The sequence below is a fragment of the Staurois parvus genome, unplaced genomic scaffold (assembly GCF_062004578.1).
Source record: "Staurois parvus isolate SC_StPar_1 unplaced genomic scaffold, SC_StPar_1.0 ptg000871l, whole genome shotgun sequence".
Classification (NCBI taxonomy): Eukaryota; Metazoa; Chordata; class Amphibia; order Anura; family Ranidae; genus Staurois; species Staurois parvus.
The window spans coordinates 483,955-502,621 of record NW_028318667.1 but is presented as its reverse complement, the minus strand read 5'-3'; the positions used below and the strand labels follow the sequence as shown (position 1 = coordinate 502,621).

General features: G+C 40.8%; 1 protein-coding gene across 1 annotated transcript in view; it reads left to right on the top strand.

The window, feature by feature from the left end:
* LOC149443193 (tRNA-dihydrouridine(20) synthase [NAD(P)+]-like) overlaps positions 1–18,667 on the top strand; it is a 484,600-nt gene that overhangs the window by 93,016 nt on the left and 372,917 nt on the right. Inside the window, exon 3 of the mRNA XM_089655785.1 lies at positions 15,970–16,015. Within this exon, the coding sequence (XP_089511911.1) occupies positions 15,970–16,015 (46 nt within the window). The remainder of the gene's footprint in view (positions 1–15,969; positions 16,016–18,667) is intronic.

Genomic DNA, 18,667 nt, shown 5'->3' with positions numbered 1-18,667 from the left:
CCTGTACTGTGTCCCCAGTCTCCGGTCATCTCCTGTACTGTGTCCCCATTTGTTCATAGTTTTTTTTTTTTTTTTAACCATAGTCCGGCCCTCCAACGGTCTGAGGGACAGTGAACTGGCCCCCTTTTTAAAAAGTTTGAGGACCCCTGCCATAGAGAATCTATGGGACGTTGCCAAGAGAAAGATGAGAGACATGAGACCGATCAATGCAGAAAAGCTGAAGGCCACTATTGAAGCATCCTGGTCTTCCATAACACCTCAGCAGTGCCACGGGCTGATGGCTTCCATGCCACGTCGCATTGAGGCAGTAATTGCTGCAAAAGGGCCCCAAACCAAGTACAGAGTACATATGCATGCTTATAATTTTCAGAGGTCCGAAATTGTTCTATGTACAATCTTTGTTTTATTGATTGCATGTAATCTAATTTTCTGAGATTGTGGATTTGGGGTTTTCATGAGCTGTAAGCCATATAATCATCGCAATTATGACAAATCACGGCTTGAACTATCTTGCTTTGCATGTAATGAGTCTATCTCAAATATTAGTTTCACCTTTTAAGTTGCATTACTGAAATAAATGAACTTTTGCACAGTATTATAGTGTGTATCTTGTAGAAATACCACTGAAGAGGATCTATGCTGAAGTTCTTTAAATATCTTAAATCTCTTCCCTGGGCTATTTAAACCTTTGACATTATAAGTCACAAAGTGGATCTCTTCCGTTCTTCTCTTTTTCTCACCTCCTTTCATCCTTCTTCTCCCATCTCCTTTCTCTCCCTCTCTTCCCTATACCTTCTCCTTCATCCTCCAGGATTTCTCCAGATTAATATATCTCTTACTTTCCTGCATAATCTCAGGTCACCAACCCCCTCCCCTTTTAGGCTATTTTTTTGCCTCTGAATCATTTGTTGGCCTACTTCCACTTTTGATTCCACTTTAGGGTAGAGCTCTGTTCATGAACACCTCTTCCCATTTACCCTCCCCCAATGTCCTGCCAGCAGAGGGAAAAAAAAGGGAAGAAAGAAGAAACGAGGAGGAGGGGGGGAGGGAGAAAAGAGGAGCTGGAGAAAGAATAAGAAAAAAGAAAACCCGCCCCACCCAAGAATATCTATTTTCTGCAACTCCAGTCTCTCGCAGAAGTCTCTCAGCTCTTCAGGAATCTTTAATCTTGCCGATCGTCCATTTTTCCAGCCGATCAAACATGCTGGGGACCCCTAGCTATATCGAACGTTCTGCTTCTTCATTTGGTCTACTAATGGTTTTAATATTTTCTTTCTAGACAAAGTCTCTGCGGCAAGATCTGCGAATATCTGTAAATTTATTTCCCCATCCTTTATAATAGCTCTTTCTTTCATCTTCTTTCAGATCTCCTCTGTATCCCTATAATATCAGAATTGAGCAGTGGTATCTCTCGGTCTTTATTTTCCTCCTTCTTGGTATATTTTTCCAATTCTGTACGCTCCAGCAATTTTGTAGGGTTCTACTGCGGCTCTGTCCATTATTGTATCTAACATTTTCTCTACAGTTTCCCTCAGATCTCCTTGGGGAATCTCCGGTAAACTGCGTATCCTTAACCATTAGCCGCCCGGCCAATGGCCGTTTGGCGGCTTCAGATGTGCCTCTTCATTCCGGGTGCACGCCATTTGGCGTGCTCCCGCACATGCGCCGTTTGCGGTAATGCAGAGCGGCGCAGCAGCGGGATCTGTCACGGGCCGTGCACCTCGGACACGGCCGATGACAGATCCGAGTACCGGCTCCCGTTGCTGGTACCATGTGACCTGCTGTGACCAATCACAGCAGGTCACATGACAGTTGTATACAATGGATGGCTTCATTCATGATGCCATCCATTGTATACTAGTGCCTAGCTGTGAATGGTCACAGCTAATCACATGCACATGTCATGTGATTAGCTGTGACCAAATCATAGCTAAGCACAAAAAAAAAAAAAAAAAAAAGCTGAATGAATCGATTTCATTCAGGTAAATGCTTGCTTATAGCAAAGTAATTCTTTGCTATAAGCAAATTGTGTAAAAAAAATACTGATCACTTCCCCAAAGTAGTACAGTGTTACCATGGTAACATTGTACTACTTTGGTCATAGTAAAATATGAAAAAAATCTTAAAAAAAATAAAAAAAATGTAATAAAAAATTAAATATAATAATAAAAAAAAAATATATATTTTTTTTTCATACTGTCACCAGTCAGTGTCCCTGTTAACCGCCATGCCAGTTATATGATGACGCTGTACTGCACTGGTGACAGTATGTAAAAAAAAAAATAGTGAAAATAATTTTTTTAATTTTTTAATTTTCCGAAAATTTGACATAAAAATACAACTTCAAAAAACTCGCCATGCCTCTTATGAAGTACGTCGGACTGTCTACTCTGCAAAAAGGGGTCATTTGTGGGATATCTGTACTGTTCTGACATTCTTGGACCTCAAGAAATTAGATTGGCCGTCAGTACTTCAGGATTGATCAATATTCAGATCTATACCATAGTTTGTGAACTCTATAACTTTCCTACAAATTAAAAAATACATCCTAATTTGGGTTATTTTCACCAAAGACATGTAGCAGAATACATCTTGGCCTAAATTTATGAAGAACAATTATTTATTTGTAAACTTTTATAACAGAAACAAAGAAAAATGTGGGTTTTTTTCAAAGTTTTGGTCTTTTTTTGTTAATTTAGCAAAAAATAAAAACCCCAGCGGTGATTAAATACCACCAAAAGAAAGCTCTAGTTGTGTGAAGAAAATGATAAAATTTTAGTTTGGGTACAGTGTTGTATGACCGCGCAATTGTCATTCAAAGTGTGAGAGTGCTGAAACCTGAAAAATGGCCTGGGCAGGAAGGTGTAAAATTGCACGGTATTGAAATGGTTAAGTTGCATCCTCTATTCCTATTTTCCTCGTCTTTCAATTTATAAAGCAGATTTCTTTGTTCCTTTTTCATTTCCACCATTTTATTTTCCAAGACCTGTATCCCTTGAGCATGTTTATTTGTTTTTTCTTCCATCTCCTCCACTCTAGAAAGAACATATCCCAGATCTTTGTGTAACTTTCTCATCTCATTTTTTATAGATAATTCCAGGCCTTTAAACATTTCTGCTATTTCTGTTTTAGTTGGTAAATGTGAATTTTGATGTTCCAAGTTATCCAAAACATTTATCTTTTCTATGTCTGCTTCTTCCAAGTTTTGACTAAAATTTAATATTCCCAGGGATCTTCTGCGGCTCCCACCACTACTGTTCTGTCACACTTTTTTCATTACTTCCACTTTGCCTCTTAGGGGTCTGTTTGTCCTGCCCGGGAATATATTTCTTAATTGAACTTGAAATGGGAGCTTTTGATCCGCTTCCTTTTGTTGTTTTGTTCTTCATTTTGCTATATTTCGGATATCTAATGGAATTAATAATCTCCTTCTTTTTTATATTTTCTCCTTCTTTCCCCCTATCTCCTTCTTGGGCCCCCTGCTGGAACTAACGTTCTTGAACATCAAACCATATCAGGCAGGATTGATGCTGTTTAGTACAATCTAGGAACTAAACAAAATGAAAAGGTCTTCTTGGGTTATCATTACATTTCTCTCCTAGAAATAAACAAATACTTAGCAACAAACACACATATTGCACAAAGCAGGAGTGCACTCTCTATGCACTGCAACCCAGGAGCTTTTGAAGGAAAAGAAGTGGAATATTCTGCAATGGCCAAGTCAATCACTTGATCTCAACCCAATTGAGCATGCATTTCATTTGATAAAGTCAAAACTAAAGGCAGAAAGACCCACAAACAAAGAACTGGAGACAGCTGCAGTTAGAGCCTGGCAAAGCATCAGAAAGGATGAAACCCAGTTATTGGTAATGTCCATGGGTTCCAGACTTCAGGCAGTCATTGCCAGTAAAGGATTCTCAATGAAATATTAAAAATTAACATTTTATTTATCATTATATTCAATTGTCCAAATACTTTTGGTCCCTTGAAAAAGGGGGGGGTGGCTTTAATTCCTAAGCCCTTCCTCCAATTTGGATGTACATACCCTTAAATTAAACCTGAGTGCACTTTTATCCCATATCCATTATATAACTGTAGCTTGAATATGTTTTGGTAAATACCTGAAAAAAAATGAAAATTATGCCTGTGTCCAAATATATATGGTCCTAACTGTGTGTGTGTGTGTATATGTGTGTGTGTATATATATATATATATATATATATATATATATATATATATATATATATATATATATATATATATATATAATGTGTATATATATGTGTGTGTGTGTGTATATGTATGCGTGATTTGCATTTCTGGGTGGGGGGCGCGGGTGCTATTGGCTGCTGGCGATGTCAATCATCGGGTCCCTGCCAGCGATTCCCGGCCTGGGACTCTGTGATCGTCGGTAGGGCAGAGAGGGGAGAAATTTGTGTGTAAACACAGATCTCTCTCCTGCCCCTGGGACTCGGTGATTGTAGGTAGGGCTGAGAGGAGAGAGATCTGTGTGTAAACTACATAGATCTCTCTCCTGTCAGTATGGACATGCTGCTTTCTATCACTCTGAACAGCATGTCTCCCTAGTAAAACACAGCACACAATGTGGAACACACATGGCACACAGTTAACCCTTTTATCGCCCTTGTGCCCAGTGCCATTAGTACAGTGGCAGTGCTTTATGTTAGCACTGATCACTGTATGAGGGTCACTGGAGATGTCATTGGCCATTAGTTTCCACCCAGTATCAGAATGCCCGCCGCAGTCCTGCTATAATTCGCTGATCGCCGCCATTACTAGTATAAAAAAAATAAAAATTCCAGTATATATAACGCCATTTGTAGACGCTTTAACTGTCACATAAACTAAATAATATACACTTATTGGGAGGTTTTTTTTTTTTTTTTTTTTTTATTAGCAAACACATTTAACAGCATACATTTTGGCCTAAATTTATTTAGACATTTTATGTTAATTTTTTTATTAGATATGTTTTATAGGAAAAAGTCAAAAATATTGTTTGTTTTTTTTTTTAAATTGTCAGTCTTTTTTTTTTTTGTTGATACCGCAAAAAATATAAACCACAGAGGTGATAAAATATATCTGAAAGAAAGCTCTATTTGTGGGAAAAATTACATAAATTTCATTTTTGTGAAACGTTGCATGACCTCGCAATTGTCCGTTACAGTAACGCAGTGCCATATCTCAAAAAATGGACTGGTCTGGCAGGGGGCTAAATCCTTTGGAGGGCAAGTGGTTAAAGGACACCCATCAAAACTTGTCAATAATTCACCATGGTTGAGGTGACATTCACAGAATCACTACATTTGTGTCCAAGGTCCTACCTTTCCCCAAAGGTTATGCTGCTCCATGTGCTGGCATCCATCTTAGGTTTCTGCAAATCATGGTGAGAGCCTTTTATGCTTTCAGGCCTCTGCGGTCCATCCCCCAGAGGGGTGTGGTTGATCACATTTAAGCCCGTTTGCTCTTTGCATTCGTGTCCTGTATGTTCCCTTGCAGCAAGCTCTTGTTCTGTTCTCATTGCTCTCCTGGTAACCGACTCGGCTTGGACAAGACTATTCTCTGCTTTAACCCTTTACCTGACCTCCCGTTGCTGAACCCGGCCCATGACCTGAGTATTCTTTGCCTACCATCTTGTACTGTCTGCTCCGTTGTTATAGACCCGGCCTGTTTGACCACGCTACACGTTTTCCCATCTTGCTCCCACCAGCTGTACGCCATTGACGGCAGTCATTACTGCAGCTGGGGTTACTCGGGGGGCCGCAACCTGGTCTCGGGCTGCGTCAAGTCCATCCCCACCATCAGGGGCCCTGGTGAAGGGCAGCCTGGGGCTTAGACTCCTCGCCCTGAGAGACTTTAGTCTGTGGGTAGTGGCTGTCGTTAGTCGCTACGTGACCTTACCATAGGCCTGCCTGCCCATTCCATCGCTCCTGCCCTGACAATTTGTGCACAAACATTATACATCACAATCCATATTGATTGTTTTCTATTTTTACTTCTTGTTCAATGCCAACTACCGTATTTTTCGCCGTATAAGACGCACTTTTTCTTCCCCAAAACTGGGGGGGAAAAGTTGGAGCGTCTTATACGACGAATAGAGAGAGAATCCGTGAGGCGCGGCCACGGCCGTAGGAAAGGCCGTGGCTTTGGCCTATCTCTGGAGCAGTTGGCCATCTTGGTACACCCGGCGGTGTGCGCTGACGTCATCACCCCCTCTGCTCGTGGATCAGCAATGGGCAAACTACGGCCCGGCGGACCTTTTAATCCGGCCCGCGGAGCGTGGCACACATTGGCTGTCAGGATGTAGGCGGGGCAGCGTGACGAACTCCTCTCCTCTCACAGTCCGCCCTGAAGACCGGAATGGCACGGGAACACGGCGAGAGGAACGCGCGGAACAAAGGTAAGTGAATTGACACAATATGGGGGATGAATTACTATAGGGGGGATGAATTACTATAGGGGGGATGAATTACTATAGGGGGGATGAATTACTATGGGGGATGAATTACTATATGGGGGATAAATTACTATAGGGGGGATGAATTACTATAGGGGGGATGAATTGCTATGGGGGATGAATTGCTATATGGGGGATGAATTACTATATGTATTGGGTTCAGAATCTTTTTTTACTATATTTTCATCCTTTAAAATTGGGTGCATCTTATATTCCGGAGCGTCTTATATGGCGAAAAATACGGTATACAAATGTTGTAAACTTCTTAAATTCCATGAACTGATTTACTTCCTTCTGTATTAACGAGAAAAAACTTTAAAAAATAGTGTTGTATTCTAAAGTATTACACTTCATTACAATTACCAATAAAGACAATACAAAGATACATGTACATATCTAGTGATTATTCACCATTACAATAACTATAAGTCAGCACACAAAAAATACAATATAATACCCATTAAAGTCGTATCACAATCCTTCCCCTGAAGTACCAATATCATATATCAACCGACTTAAAATATACCCAAAGTCCAAATAAATGTCCCAAATCGTGAAAAATTGTCCAAATTGCATCCAGATCTTGACAAATAGGTACCCACTCGTACACAGTGAAGATGAATCCCAGATGCTTTTCAAATACCTCAAAAAAAAGAAAAATCTAGACATAGTGTATTATCTTAGGTCTTAGAGACAGTGCCACACGTGCAGCATGCAAACACTATAGTGCCACAGCAATCGTGTAAACATACTCTATGCATTCTTACTATATGGTTTGCAGTGGTGTATATTGAGTATGTTTACATGATTGCTGTGGCACTATAGTATTTGCATGCTGCACGTGCGGCACTGTCTCTAAGACCTAAGATAATACACTATGTCTAGATTTTTCTTTTTTTGAGGTATTTGAAAAGCATCTGGGATTCATCTTCACTGTGTACGAGTGGGTACCTATTTGTCAAGATCTGGATGCAATTTGGACAATTTTTCACGATTTTGGACATTTATTTGGACTTTGGGTATATTTTAAGTCGGTTGATATATGATTATTCACCACTGTCCTATCTTAAGCTGTCACTCTTGGCTTGGTCATTTAACATGTCATGTAGACCTTTGCTAGCTAACCAGCACATGCAAATGGCTTCCATTAAAGAAACTCACAGTTTTATTGGTGGCTGGAGGCTTCTTCTTTTTCCAAGCCCAATAGACTGGAACAGGGAACTAAACATTTGAGTAATTATAATAATCATCGCTGCTGTTGAGGAATTTTAAGAGTGTCAACCTGAATTAGCCATTTTCTTTTCTTTGTTTCAATTTATCAGTTTCATAGTAAAAACTAACAATTTCAACATGATTTTATTTCTGTAACATAATTTAAACATTTTCTATTGCCACATTTGAAAATTACATTATACACATTTCTTGGATTTTCAAAAATGTCCTGCTTCCCATGCAAACAATCAGTTAAGGGGGGTTGTGGGGGCTGCTGCAAGCTTTATACCTTTTTTACACAGACATACAGGACATGTAAGGGAGAGGTCTTCTACACACAGGCACATACTGCAGCCATTGTCCATTGAGGAGCAAGGGAGAGGCCACATACATATGCAGTCACTAACTGCAGCAGAAACTTACTTAGATCCACAAACATAAGTAGCAATACTTATTTTATAAATCATCTGTACTTAGAGTTACCTGTCTATCTTAATTCAGGTAACATTGTCACATTTACCACAGACAAAACAACATGCATTCATCATGTATTCATACAAGTACCGTGTCCTCAAAATTAGCTAGCTACAAACAAAACAGGTTGAGATTCAGACGATACAGTACACACATATCTTACGGTACTGCAGTAGTCAAAATCTGAGCATCACCTCATTGTTTCTGAATCTCAAAAAGCTACTTGCTCTAAAACTGCCAATGCCTTTTTACTATCACAAATTGAAGCTTTCTGACAATAAAACCATTCTTTTGTACATCTGTCTGTCACCCAATTTATCATACCAGAAATCAGGAGGATCAAGGATGTCCAGTTGTGGGCAACCAACACAGGAATGTGCTTGCGCCTGATCACGTACACACATTTCAATTAAGCCAGCTAAGTATCTGGTACATTTTCTATGTTTTCTGAATGTGCTATTAAACAAAAAACACAACATTAAACCCAGCACAAACAATCTAGCACAATTCTGCATCATATTTGTATCTCTAGTTTACACAGATCAAACCCCATTTCTGGTACCATTGTTTTTCAGCACAGTTTTGGGGTTATGTGCAAAGAGAGATCCCACAAATACTTTTAAGTATAACATTTATTTAAAGTAATGACAGATAAAGAAAATATAACAAGAATATAACCAAAGATGCTGTTTCCGCCATAGGTCCCCCCATTATATGGCATGGCACTCTGGATCAGGTTCAGCAAGAGAGACTGTCGCCAGCACACTGAGGATCACCAATATGGGTCCAAAAGTTTTAATAAACGATCACCTAGTTACAGCAAGGCAACGTTTTGGAGTCTCGCAGGACCCCTTCATCAGGTCACATACCTGATGATTAAATCTTTTGGACCCATATTGGTGATCCTCGGTGTGTTGGTGACATGCTCCCTTGCTGATTCTATTCGGTTCCAGCTGACGGTCGCTGCAGCACCCGCTTATACACACAGCAGTTTTTATCACAGGAATGTGTGCGTTTGTATTGTACACTTGCATTCTGGATCAGGTTCAGACACATGCTTCATGACAGTTCTGAGTGAGACAATTATTTCCAGCCTAGCTCTGTGTCATATACTGGACTTGAGAGCAAGGAATGGACAACCCACCCCCCTTGCAAACAACATGATGACCTTCTGAGAAAGATGGCACATTCCTGAAAGGAGAGTGGGCTGGCTTGGTTTGTTCAAATAGTTTGTGATTGATATAGCTGTGGAGGGTGTAGTATGTACCAGGAGCTGCAAATACAATGTGGGGATGGAATCTTTTTTTTTTTTTTTTTTTTTTTCTTGTCTCAGCGCTCTGTCAACCACTGGCAGTTATAGGGTTGTAGTTGGGCCTTCAAATGGTCCTCAAGACAAAATGGCAGCTGGACAGAGAGTGCAGTCTGGATTGTAGTGTTTAGAAGAAATGTAGAATTATAGGAGTTCAGAGGTTCAGAAGTTTAGCAGAAGTTTTAGAAGATTTAGAAGTAGTTTTGGAAGAAGTGTAGAAGTTTTTCAGATGGGACAGATTTCAGCTTCTTCAGCTTTTTAGATCTCCTTCCTTTTGTTGGTTGGGTTTTTCTGTTGTGTTTTTCAGCTTTTTTTTTTTTTTTCTAGCTTGATTCTTTTTCCGATGTGAGGTGCATGGCTTTTTATACCATCCAAACCTTTGTTTTAAAAGACCCTCCCAACAGGCTTGTTGATTGGCCGGTCAAGAAGTGTGTGTATATAAGATATCTCTCACCTGTCCACTGGGGGGCAGTCAGGGATCACAAAACAATTTGTGTATTAATGATGACTCATGTTTTGATTGAAACCAAGATATCTTTAGGATATATATATATATATATATATATATGTCTTATCCAAGTATAGTTGATTTCACTACTAATTCTTGGATAAGGAGCATAGAAAGATATATGTATATTCAGTTTTTCATTTCCCTGAGATTCAAACTGTTTGAAACATTTGCTTTCTGATGGAAATGTACAATTGACACCAATTCACAAATCATCTTATTCTTCATCATTTCACACTTGACTGAGTGGTATGCAATCCCTAACTCTGTTGAGTATATTTTGGTGTGTGGAAACATACCCTTTATAAGATCCCATTGATATCCCCCACATTTTTCTTGGTATTCTTAATTGACCCAGATTTCACCTTGGCTAGAGGTATAGTTAATGGGAATGTGACGGAGAACCTTATCCATTGTTGAGTACTCAAAGTACAGAGACTGGCCTGTAGTTAAACCTTAATTCAATAGCCTATTGTGACAGTTCATGAAGTTTGTTTGTTCATCACACTTCCCAAGTTTTTGGGTGAGCTCTCAGACCTTCAGGTTTCCTCTCATCGTTGTTTTGGTTAGGTGTGATGACTCACCTGTGGAAGTCCAAATTTCCTGTCATTGAAGTATCTCCTAGCTTCCCATAGACCATGGCATTTGTTTTAGGAAACATATAGCTGCCAGGTCTTTGAGTAGTCCGCATCAGATCCCCCATTGTTTTTCTCTGGGACTTTGTTTGATCACCTGTAGGAATTTCAATAGTGGTGTGTCTCATTGTCTTTCAAACAAGTTTCTTCCACTCACTGTTTTTTGTAATCTACTAGAAGGTCACTTGAATTTCAACCAAGACTGTTAACCCCTAACAGACAGCTGGGTTTCTCAATTTTGGAATAAAATCATTTTTTTAATAAATAGTCCCCCAAAAGTCACTACACAGTATACCAGGCACATCTATTTGCCAGGGAATGGTGTAATATGAGATCAACCTGGGCCTTACAAAGGGTAGAGCTTGCTTGGTGGTAGTGATGGAGAGAGTGTTTTGTTTTTTTTTTTTTTTTGTATATTGAGCAGTGTAGGAGATGATCTTTGTGACAGACCCAACTGGGACAGGGGCTTTGGAGGGGACTGCAGGCTAGCTTTTTGAGGGGACTCTATTCTTTGGTGTGTGCCTGGGGTGGGGGCTTTGGAGTAGTTTTACTTAGGGATTCAAGTCCATGTCCCAAAACACACAGACTTTGAGAACTGGAGAACCAAGGTACAGATTTCAGGTCTCTATGCCCAAACTAGCATTGTCTGCTGCAACCCCCCCTCCTTCCTAGACTCAGACTCTAAGAAGATGTTAGTTCCACTTTTTCACACTTGGAATATTCTATGAGTTTTGTCTTATGATGGACAGATTATACAAGTGAAAGCAAACACCTGAAAGTCAGCATGCGTAACAGACTGTGTATTCAGGGTATGGACTTATTGCCAGTAGGTCTGGAGTGGGCTCCCTGAATAATCAAAGCATTGTCTGGATGCCTGGATATTGGTTAGCTTAATGTTCATTAGATCACTGTTAGCTGTTGGCTGTATTGTTTACCATTTGCATTGTTTAGGATAATGTGATCAAGCTCTTATCTAATCAGCCTGGGGTGTTTATCTTAATGTATATTATTTGTGTTTGCTGTTCCTTTGAGCAACTGCCCCTATTGCTGAAGTGTATAAAAATCTTTGTTTTCTGTTAATAAAGAGTTAGTTTGGCATCTAAGCTAGTCTTGTCTAGTCTTGGGTGCAATGCCCAGCTATAATATCTTGGTCCTGTGTCCCAGTGGCGAGGAAGCAGTTTTCTGATGGAATCACCCAATCTAGGTGACAGGCGTTCCGTCACAATCTTCCCCTGAAGGATGGCTTTACCCTCCTCCCAAAAAAGATTGGGGTCTGTCACATGTCCTGAATTAGAGAGCATGTAATCCAGGGTGGATTTGATTTAAATCACGATTAAAATCACTAGTCAGTAAGGCTTGATTTAAATCATAGTTTTCTACATAAAGACTAATTCTTGCTGGTATAACTTTAATATGCAAGTAGATTTTTAGATTAACAACTTTTCATATTAGTTTTTTTATCCCCAGTTTAATAGGTTAATCATTCATATTTGGACAATTTTTCTGTTGTACTTAGGAAGGAGAAAAATAATCATTACCTTAATAATAACAATTTAAATAGATTTATTCAACTGAAACAATAACATTACAGCATATGTTATTTGCTTAAACAAACATCCATGTTTAACTAATTTGGCTAAACAAAATATATATATTTTAAGAAACTTAGACTATCAGCCCCTTCCGCCTCACACTTAGTTTCACTTTCTTCTTGTGCAGATCTATTCCACTCCAAACAATCAGAAAAATATTTTCTATTCTATTCACTGAACTTCTTTAAATTTAGCACTGAAGGGGTTGATTTTGTATTCATAGGTTTGTAGAAGTTAGGATTAAGGTCTTTTTCTTAACTCTGTTCATGTTATAACATTTTTGCTGTGAAGAAAAGGCATGTGATCTCCGCTGAGTCAAATTCAGTTTTGAGAACTGCAAAAGTAAACCAAGCATCTGTGATAATATCTTGTAGGCAGAGAAACTGCCCAATAATCTTACAAAAACCTCTGGAAGAGCATGACATTGTGAATGGATTAATGGAATTTATTTACCCAAAAAATGAAACATATACAGCCTTATTCTACATAATTAAAAAACGAATCTTTATTTCATGATGGAATAACCTTTGGATGGTAATATATTTAACTCAAAAAGCATTTTATTCAAAAAAATCCGATTTAAATAAAAAAAATCAGATTTTTTTTTTTTTTTTTTTTTTAAAAATCATTGATTTTTATCCACCCTGATGTAATCGTTCCACGGCAGATACACCACGTGGCGAAAATTGTCGTTATCTGTGAAGTATGAAGAGATACTCCAGGGACTGGGTGCACTTCGCAATTTCAAATCCGGAAGAGTAATTGATATGGGACTGGGATCGGAGATGGCTACATCTAGTATATCCAAATCGGAGACTAAAGCGTATAGAGGGCAGGAGCAAAAGAAATAATTGATAAGGAGAAGTAGTGTGTGTGTGTGTGTGTGTGGTGGGCGGGGAGTGAACTCTCGTTCTAACAAATGTGTCAGTCTCCAGACATCGTATAGGTTCTACGACGAGATTGTCAATTCCGGAAGGGTGGGATGCTGCCCATCTATAGAAGGGCCTGACTTATCCTCAGAGTCATCCATAATGGAATTAAAATCCCCACTATGAAATGTAGGGGTTCCTGGGATTCTAACATTCAGGAGGTCAGTTCCTGGAAAAAGGATGTACCTGGAGAATTGTGTATATTTTTACGTCTAGCTTGGTCTGCGATGGATGAGCGCACTGTGCATGAAGCTACTAATGGTAATTAGGCATCACCTGATGCTCATTGCAGGAAGTGTATTTGAACCTTGCCCGTGCTTCTCCTCTTTTGACTTGGTGTTTTTCCATGTGCCCCTGACCTGTGTTTCTGAATCCTAATTCTGATCCTGCATCCTGGTGCTGACTCTGCACCCTGATCCTTTGGAGGTCTGTTTTATATTTTTGTTATTCACTTATTCTTAATAAATTACATTATTTTATATTATACTAGTGCCTGATGTTCTCTGTGCAAGTCCACACATTTCTGGTCATGCCTGTTTCAAAGAATTGCCAACACTCCTGGCATAGAGTCTCACGAAATGCTGGAGAGTCAGCAGAGACCGGAGCGTCCAGGCTGGTTAGCACACTGTAGCTGTTTAGTAGGTGGTGTCCATGGGCTGTTGTTGTGGGGATCCTGGGTACCAAGAGGCTGAGGTTTGATCCATTTGCATCCTCGTAGGCATCAGGGGGATCCTGGTCCACCTGCAGGGTGGTCACATATTGCTGGGCTTCCCTATGAGAGGTGAAGGATACCAGGTCTCCAGATAGCGGCATAATACTGAGGGTGACCAGGTAGGCCAGGGTTGATTTTCACCAGGGAGATGGTAGAGCTCAGAGCAGACTCTTTTTGGAGACTTCCACCGATCAGTCTGCGAACAGAAGCAGAGGGTGACCATCCAAATACAGACATCAGACTTTGCGATAATGCTGAAGAATGAGCTGTTTGTCATTACAATTCAGATACTGCACTATAACAGGTCTCGGTTGATTACGATTTTCAGAAGAGGCGCCTACCCTGGTTCTATTACACAAGTGTATTGCAGTCCCAGGGTCTCTGGGATGTGAGTAGATCACATATCAGGCAAAGCCGTGGGCTTCTAAGACTGAGGCAGGCAGATGATCCAGAAATTGTCCCTGCGGATACGATTCTCCAGATCCTCCACTTTATCAATGAGAGCCTATTTAGTACCGGAGTAAGATATAATGTCCACCTGTACCTGGTGCAGCTCACTTGCAGATGGAGATGCGTTGCTTGACCTCCTGGAGTCTGTGTGAGTGCTCCTGTAACTCCTTCCTCGGTTGGTCCATGGACTGAGGAACAGCGTGATCCACCACTTCTGTTAGTCTTGGGATCAAGAGCTATACCACAGCCTATGCAATGTGGGCATGTGCCGTTTCCTCCTCCTCCAGTATCAGTGATGGAGGCAATGTGTTTGTATCGAGGGTTTTCCCGCTGAGAGCCAGATCAATCCTTGTGATAGCAGGGTGTTTACGGGTGTACACCACCTCGGGATTATGAGCAATTTTATAAGCAGATATGGCGGTTCTCAGCGAGAGCTGCTGTAACTCAGGTCTTCAACAGGGGTCGCCGGAACCAGAAGTTATATATATATTTTTTAACCCCTTCACGCCGGATCGTCCCAGCGTGAAGAGGAGTTCCTGCGCCGGGAGGTGGACGGGGCGGGGCTTAGTGTCATGTGGCTGCCGTGATGTCACTTCACAGCCGGTCACCTGATCGGGAAAGGTCCCAATCAAAAGAGCAGACTGGGACCTTTCCGTGAGTACCGCACATGTGTGCTGGGAGCGCGCAAGCGCGCTCTCAGCACATATGTTTTTTTGTTACATGAATGCAAATGTGCGGCCGCTCGGCGTTTAGGCCCAGACGCCGAGAGGCCGCACATTAGCGTGCGGCCGGTGTGAAGGGGTTAATGTCACTTATACTTGTACATTTTTCACTTTGATGGAGGCTTCCGCTTCTGTTTGTGCTTTCTAATTTGAGTGCAATGCACAGCAAGCATAAAACTACACATGCTTCCACCTTGTAGTGTGAGTGTAATGCACAGCAAGCAGAATACTCCACATGATTACACCTTGTACTGTACGCACAGCAAGCAGAAAGCTCTATATGATTCCACCTTGTTGTGAGTGTAACACATAGCGTGCAGTAAAGTCCCCTGTGTGTGTGTGTGTGTGCGTGTGTGTGTGTGCGTGTGTGTGTGTGTGTGTGTGTGTGTGTGTGTGTGTGTGTGTGTGTGTTGCAATGTGCTTTACAGTTGTACTATGTTTGTTCTGTCGATGCCCCAAGCCGAAACGAGCAGCTGCTGCACCTTCAGCCCCATGTCTGAGAGGGAGGAGGCGGTGCTTGACGGGACTGGGAAGGACAGGGTTGGGTTTACTCAAACCCCTGCTGAATTTCTGTAACAAAGACGGACAAAGGTTTCAGGAAGTGCCACTGAGCTGCTAAATTCAGCTCAGCAGGCAAACCATTGTTGGTAAAGAGCAGAAGACAGCTGATTGTCTAGCTCAGAATCAGCAAGTCTGATTGAAATGAATAATATCAAAATTAAAGATATTTTAGAATGGTAATCATGGTCAAATTTAAAATTTTGACTGGAATTCCCCTTTTAAAACCCATCTGCATTTATCTTGTATTCCAGAGAACCTGATTCACTAAATGTATATTGATATACAGTACAGTATTTATACAATACTATGTGTTTTAACCTTTTTTTCCCTTTTTTTTTTTGAGGCACTTTTATGAGTCTTATTCTTATTTTTTCTTTTCCCCTTAGGAGCTTGTCGACATAAAAATGTTGCAGTGTAAACGAGTTGTAAATGGTAAGATCAAAAATAAAGGCCACCTGTACCTAGTCTGTTAAAAAGTCAGAAACCATGAGGTTACAGAGACCCTTAAACAAACCTCTAGTCGCAAATGGCGAAAACTAAATGTAACCTGGTGGTATGTGTTACAACATATGTACACTGAAAACCAAAATATGCTTTTCTCTCTGGTCTACTGTGAGGCTCATGATTCTTTAAGCAGTAGTAAACTTTGAGAGAGAGAGAGAAAAAAAAAAAAAAGGAAAACCTGGGCACCATACAGGTTTACACCATAATGTGCTAGTATGTACCACATACATTATGACAAACCTACCTTAGAAATAGAACTCTCCTGTGGCATGCTGTCTCCACTACGAGGCTTCCATCTTTGCCTGGTCTTCCTTCCGGATTCGCGGGCTCTGGCAGTTTGACTGACCAGGCTGCAATAATGTCACTCCTGTGCATGTTCGGCCACAGTCACGGCATTCCACATTCCACGGCATACTGTTAGCCCTGAATGCAGAGCATCACTGCATGCGCGGGTGATGTAATCAGCCATTGCCGATGTGATTATCTTTGAAACTGTGCATGTTTAGGAAATATTCAATGTACCTGCAGGTAAGCTTAACCTCCCTGGCGGTATTCCCGAGTGTAGCTCAGGGTAAAGTTTCAGCACCACAAGCGGTAACCTCGAGCTACACACAGAAATATCCTGCAGCGGTGCGCCGGGATCTCTTCTGCACTTACCTTGTCCTGCGCTCCCGCGATGTCCCTCCTGCAGTGTTCCCTGCAATGTCATCCGGCCGATGCTGGCATCTGTCCTTCCGGGTTCTGTTCCCTGCGACGTCAGGACGTACGGGGACGGAACTGGCGGGAAATTTAAAAATGACAAAAAGTGACATTCACTCAATACACTAAAATTACATAGTAAAACATTACTGTATCAAACCATTTCACATACATTTTGTCCCTAGTGCTTTGTCCTGTGCCCTGCCTGCATATTTTCTCAGTTTCCAGGCAGAAAGAACAGTAATGTCCATGGCATCCAAAAAGCATCCCTTTTAGGTCAAAAGCAGTTTTAGAACAGTGAAAATTAAATTAGAACTACTTGCAGAATTGAGTGATAATGATTCGTGGGGAAATTAGTCATCAGACACTGAAAACAATTATGTGACTTTGCTCAGTGATGTGCGAACTTGGCGCTATATTTCAAATTTCAGTGTTTTTGGTTTTATTATATTATTTAATTAAATGTATTTTATTATTTTTATGATTAAATTATAATTTATGATTTCATGTTTCATATTTTAACATACCCAGGATGTTTACTAGACTCTTGTTTGGACAGATTTCAGTGAGTTATTCCTAAAAAATTACAGGCCTGCAATAAAAAAAACTACATATTGCCATGCATAAGAATGTACCGCTTTGAGCACAGAAATACTGACATAATCAGACCGCTAGGGAGGCTAATTGTAAGCTTTACCTATAGGTACAAGTGCATACAAAGAGTTAAATAACTAGGTTATACTGCTCCTACAAGAGTACTGGACACTTGCAACCAAACAAAAACTCGATGCCAACACTGTGTTTAATCCCTCCCATAACAAGCATCATTTAGAATTTTGCTACTGTTTCTATGCTCTGACAATCTCAAGGCTTGACAAAAATTGTGGAATTCTTCACTCAGCATCTGCTGGTTGAGTCTCTAAAAATGCATTAAATGTTGGTGAAAGCTGTAAGGGTGCATTCACACTTGCAAATGCACACCGTGCTAGCGATTTATATATGAGAATTCCAGTGGAGGTTACCACAATTAGCTATCGATGGGGCTGCATCTCTGTTAATCGCAGGAACCCCCGCTGTGGTTCTTGCATATAACCGCAGACCAGGTGCATTCACAAGTGCGAATGCACCCTTAAACTGTGTATTTGGGGCTGACGAGCATTAGGCCTGGACAGCCTGATAGTTAGGACTGGGACTGTGTAGTTTGTGCTGGGATATGGCTAGGATTTTGTTTTAGAATTTTTGGGACGGTTTCTGTTTGGAGCACAGTATAGCACGTTTTATATAGCCTTATAAATCGCATAAATAAAAACACCACTGTTTGTCACTTTATCACTGGACTGGTATTTGTGCCTGAAAAAAGTTGCTCATCCTAGGGAACATTATACCTTCTACCTATCCCCAGCTCAAAATACAAACACCAAAGGTCACAGCATTAGCAACAGTAAAATTAATAAAATCCTAGGCAATATCTCAATGAAAACAAGACCGTATTACAGATCCTGTGCATGGGGACTGCAAGGAGCATAATGATGCTGATGTGAGTGATGGACAGCGGTAGGTCAGAGGGGTGACACCATGGTTGGCCCAATTATTTACACTGTACCTGATCTGCTGAGCTCCGCCTCCTTCCCCATTCCTGCACTCAGTGCTGGGACAATAGAGGGCAGCCTGGTGCAGTAAAGTCCAGACAGCGGGTGGCAGCGGTAAAGAGGAGAGAGCCAGGAGGAGGTTCGGGCTGTGCCCTTCCCCTCCTGTCAGTAAGAGCACTCCTCTATACAGAAGATGATAGGATCGATCTAGCTGTATAGAGGAGGGGTCCACTGACAGGACTGTGGAGTAGTATAAGGAGTGACTGTGGATGTAGTATATTTGGATTTTGCA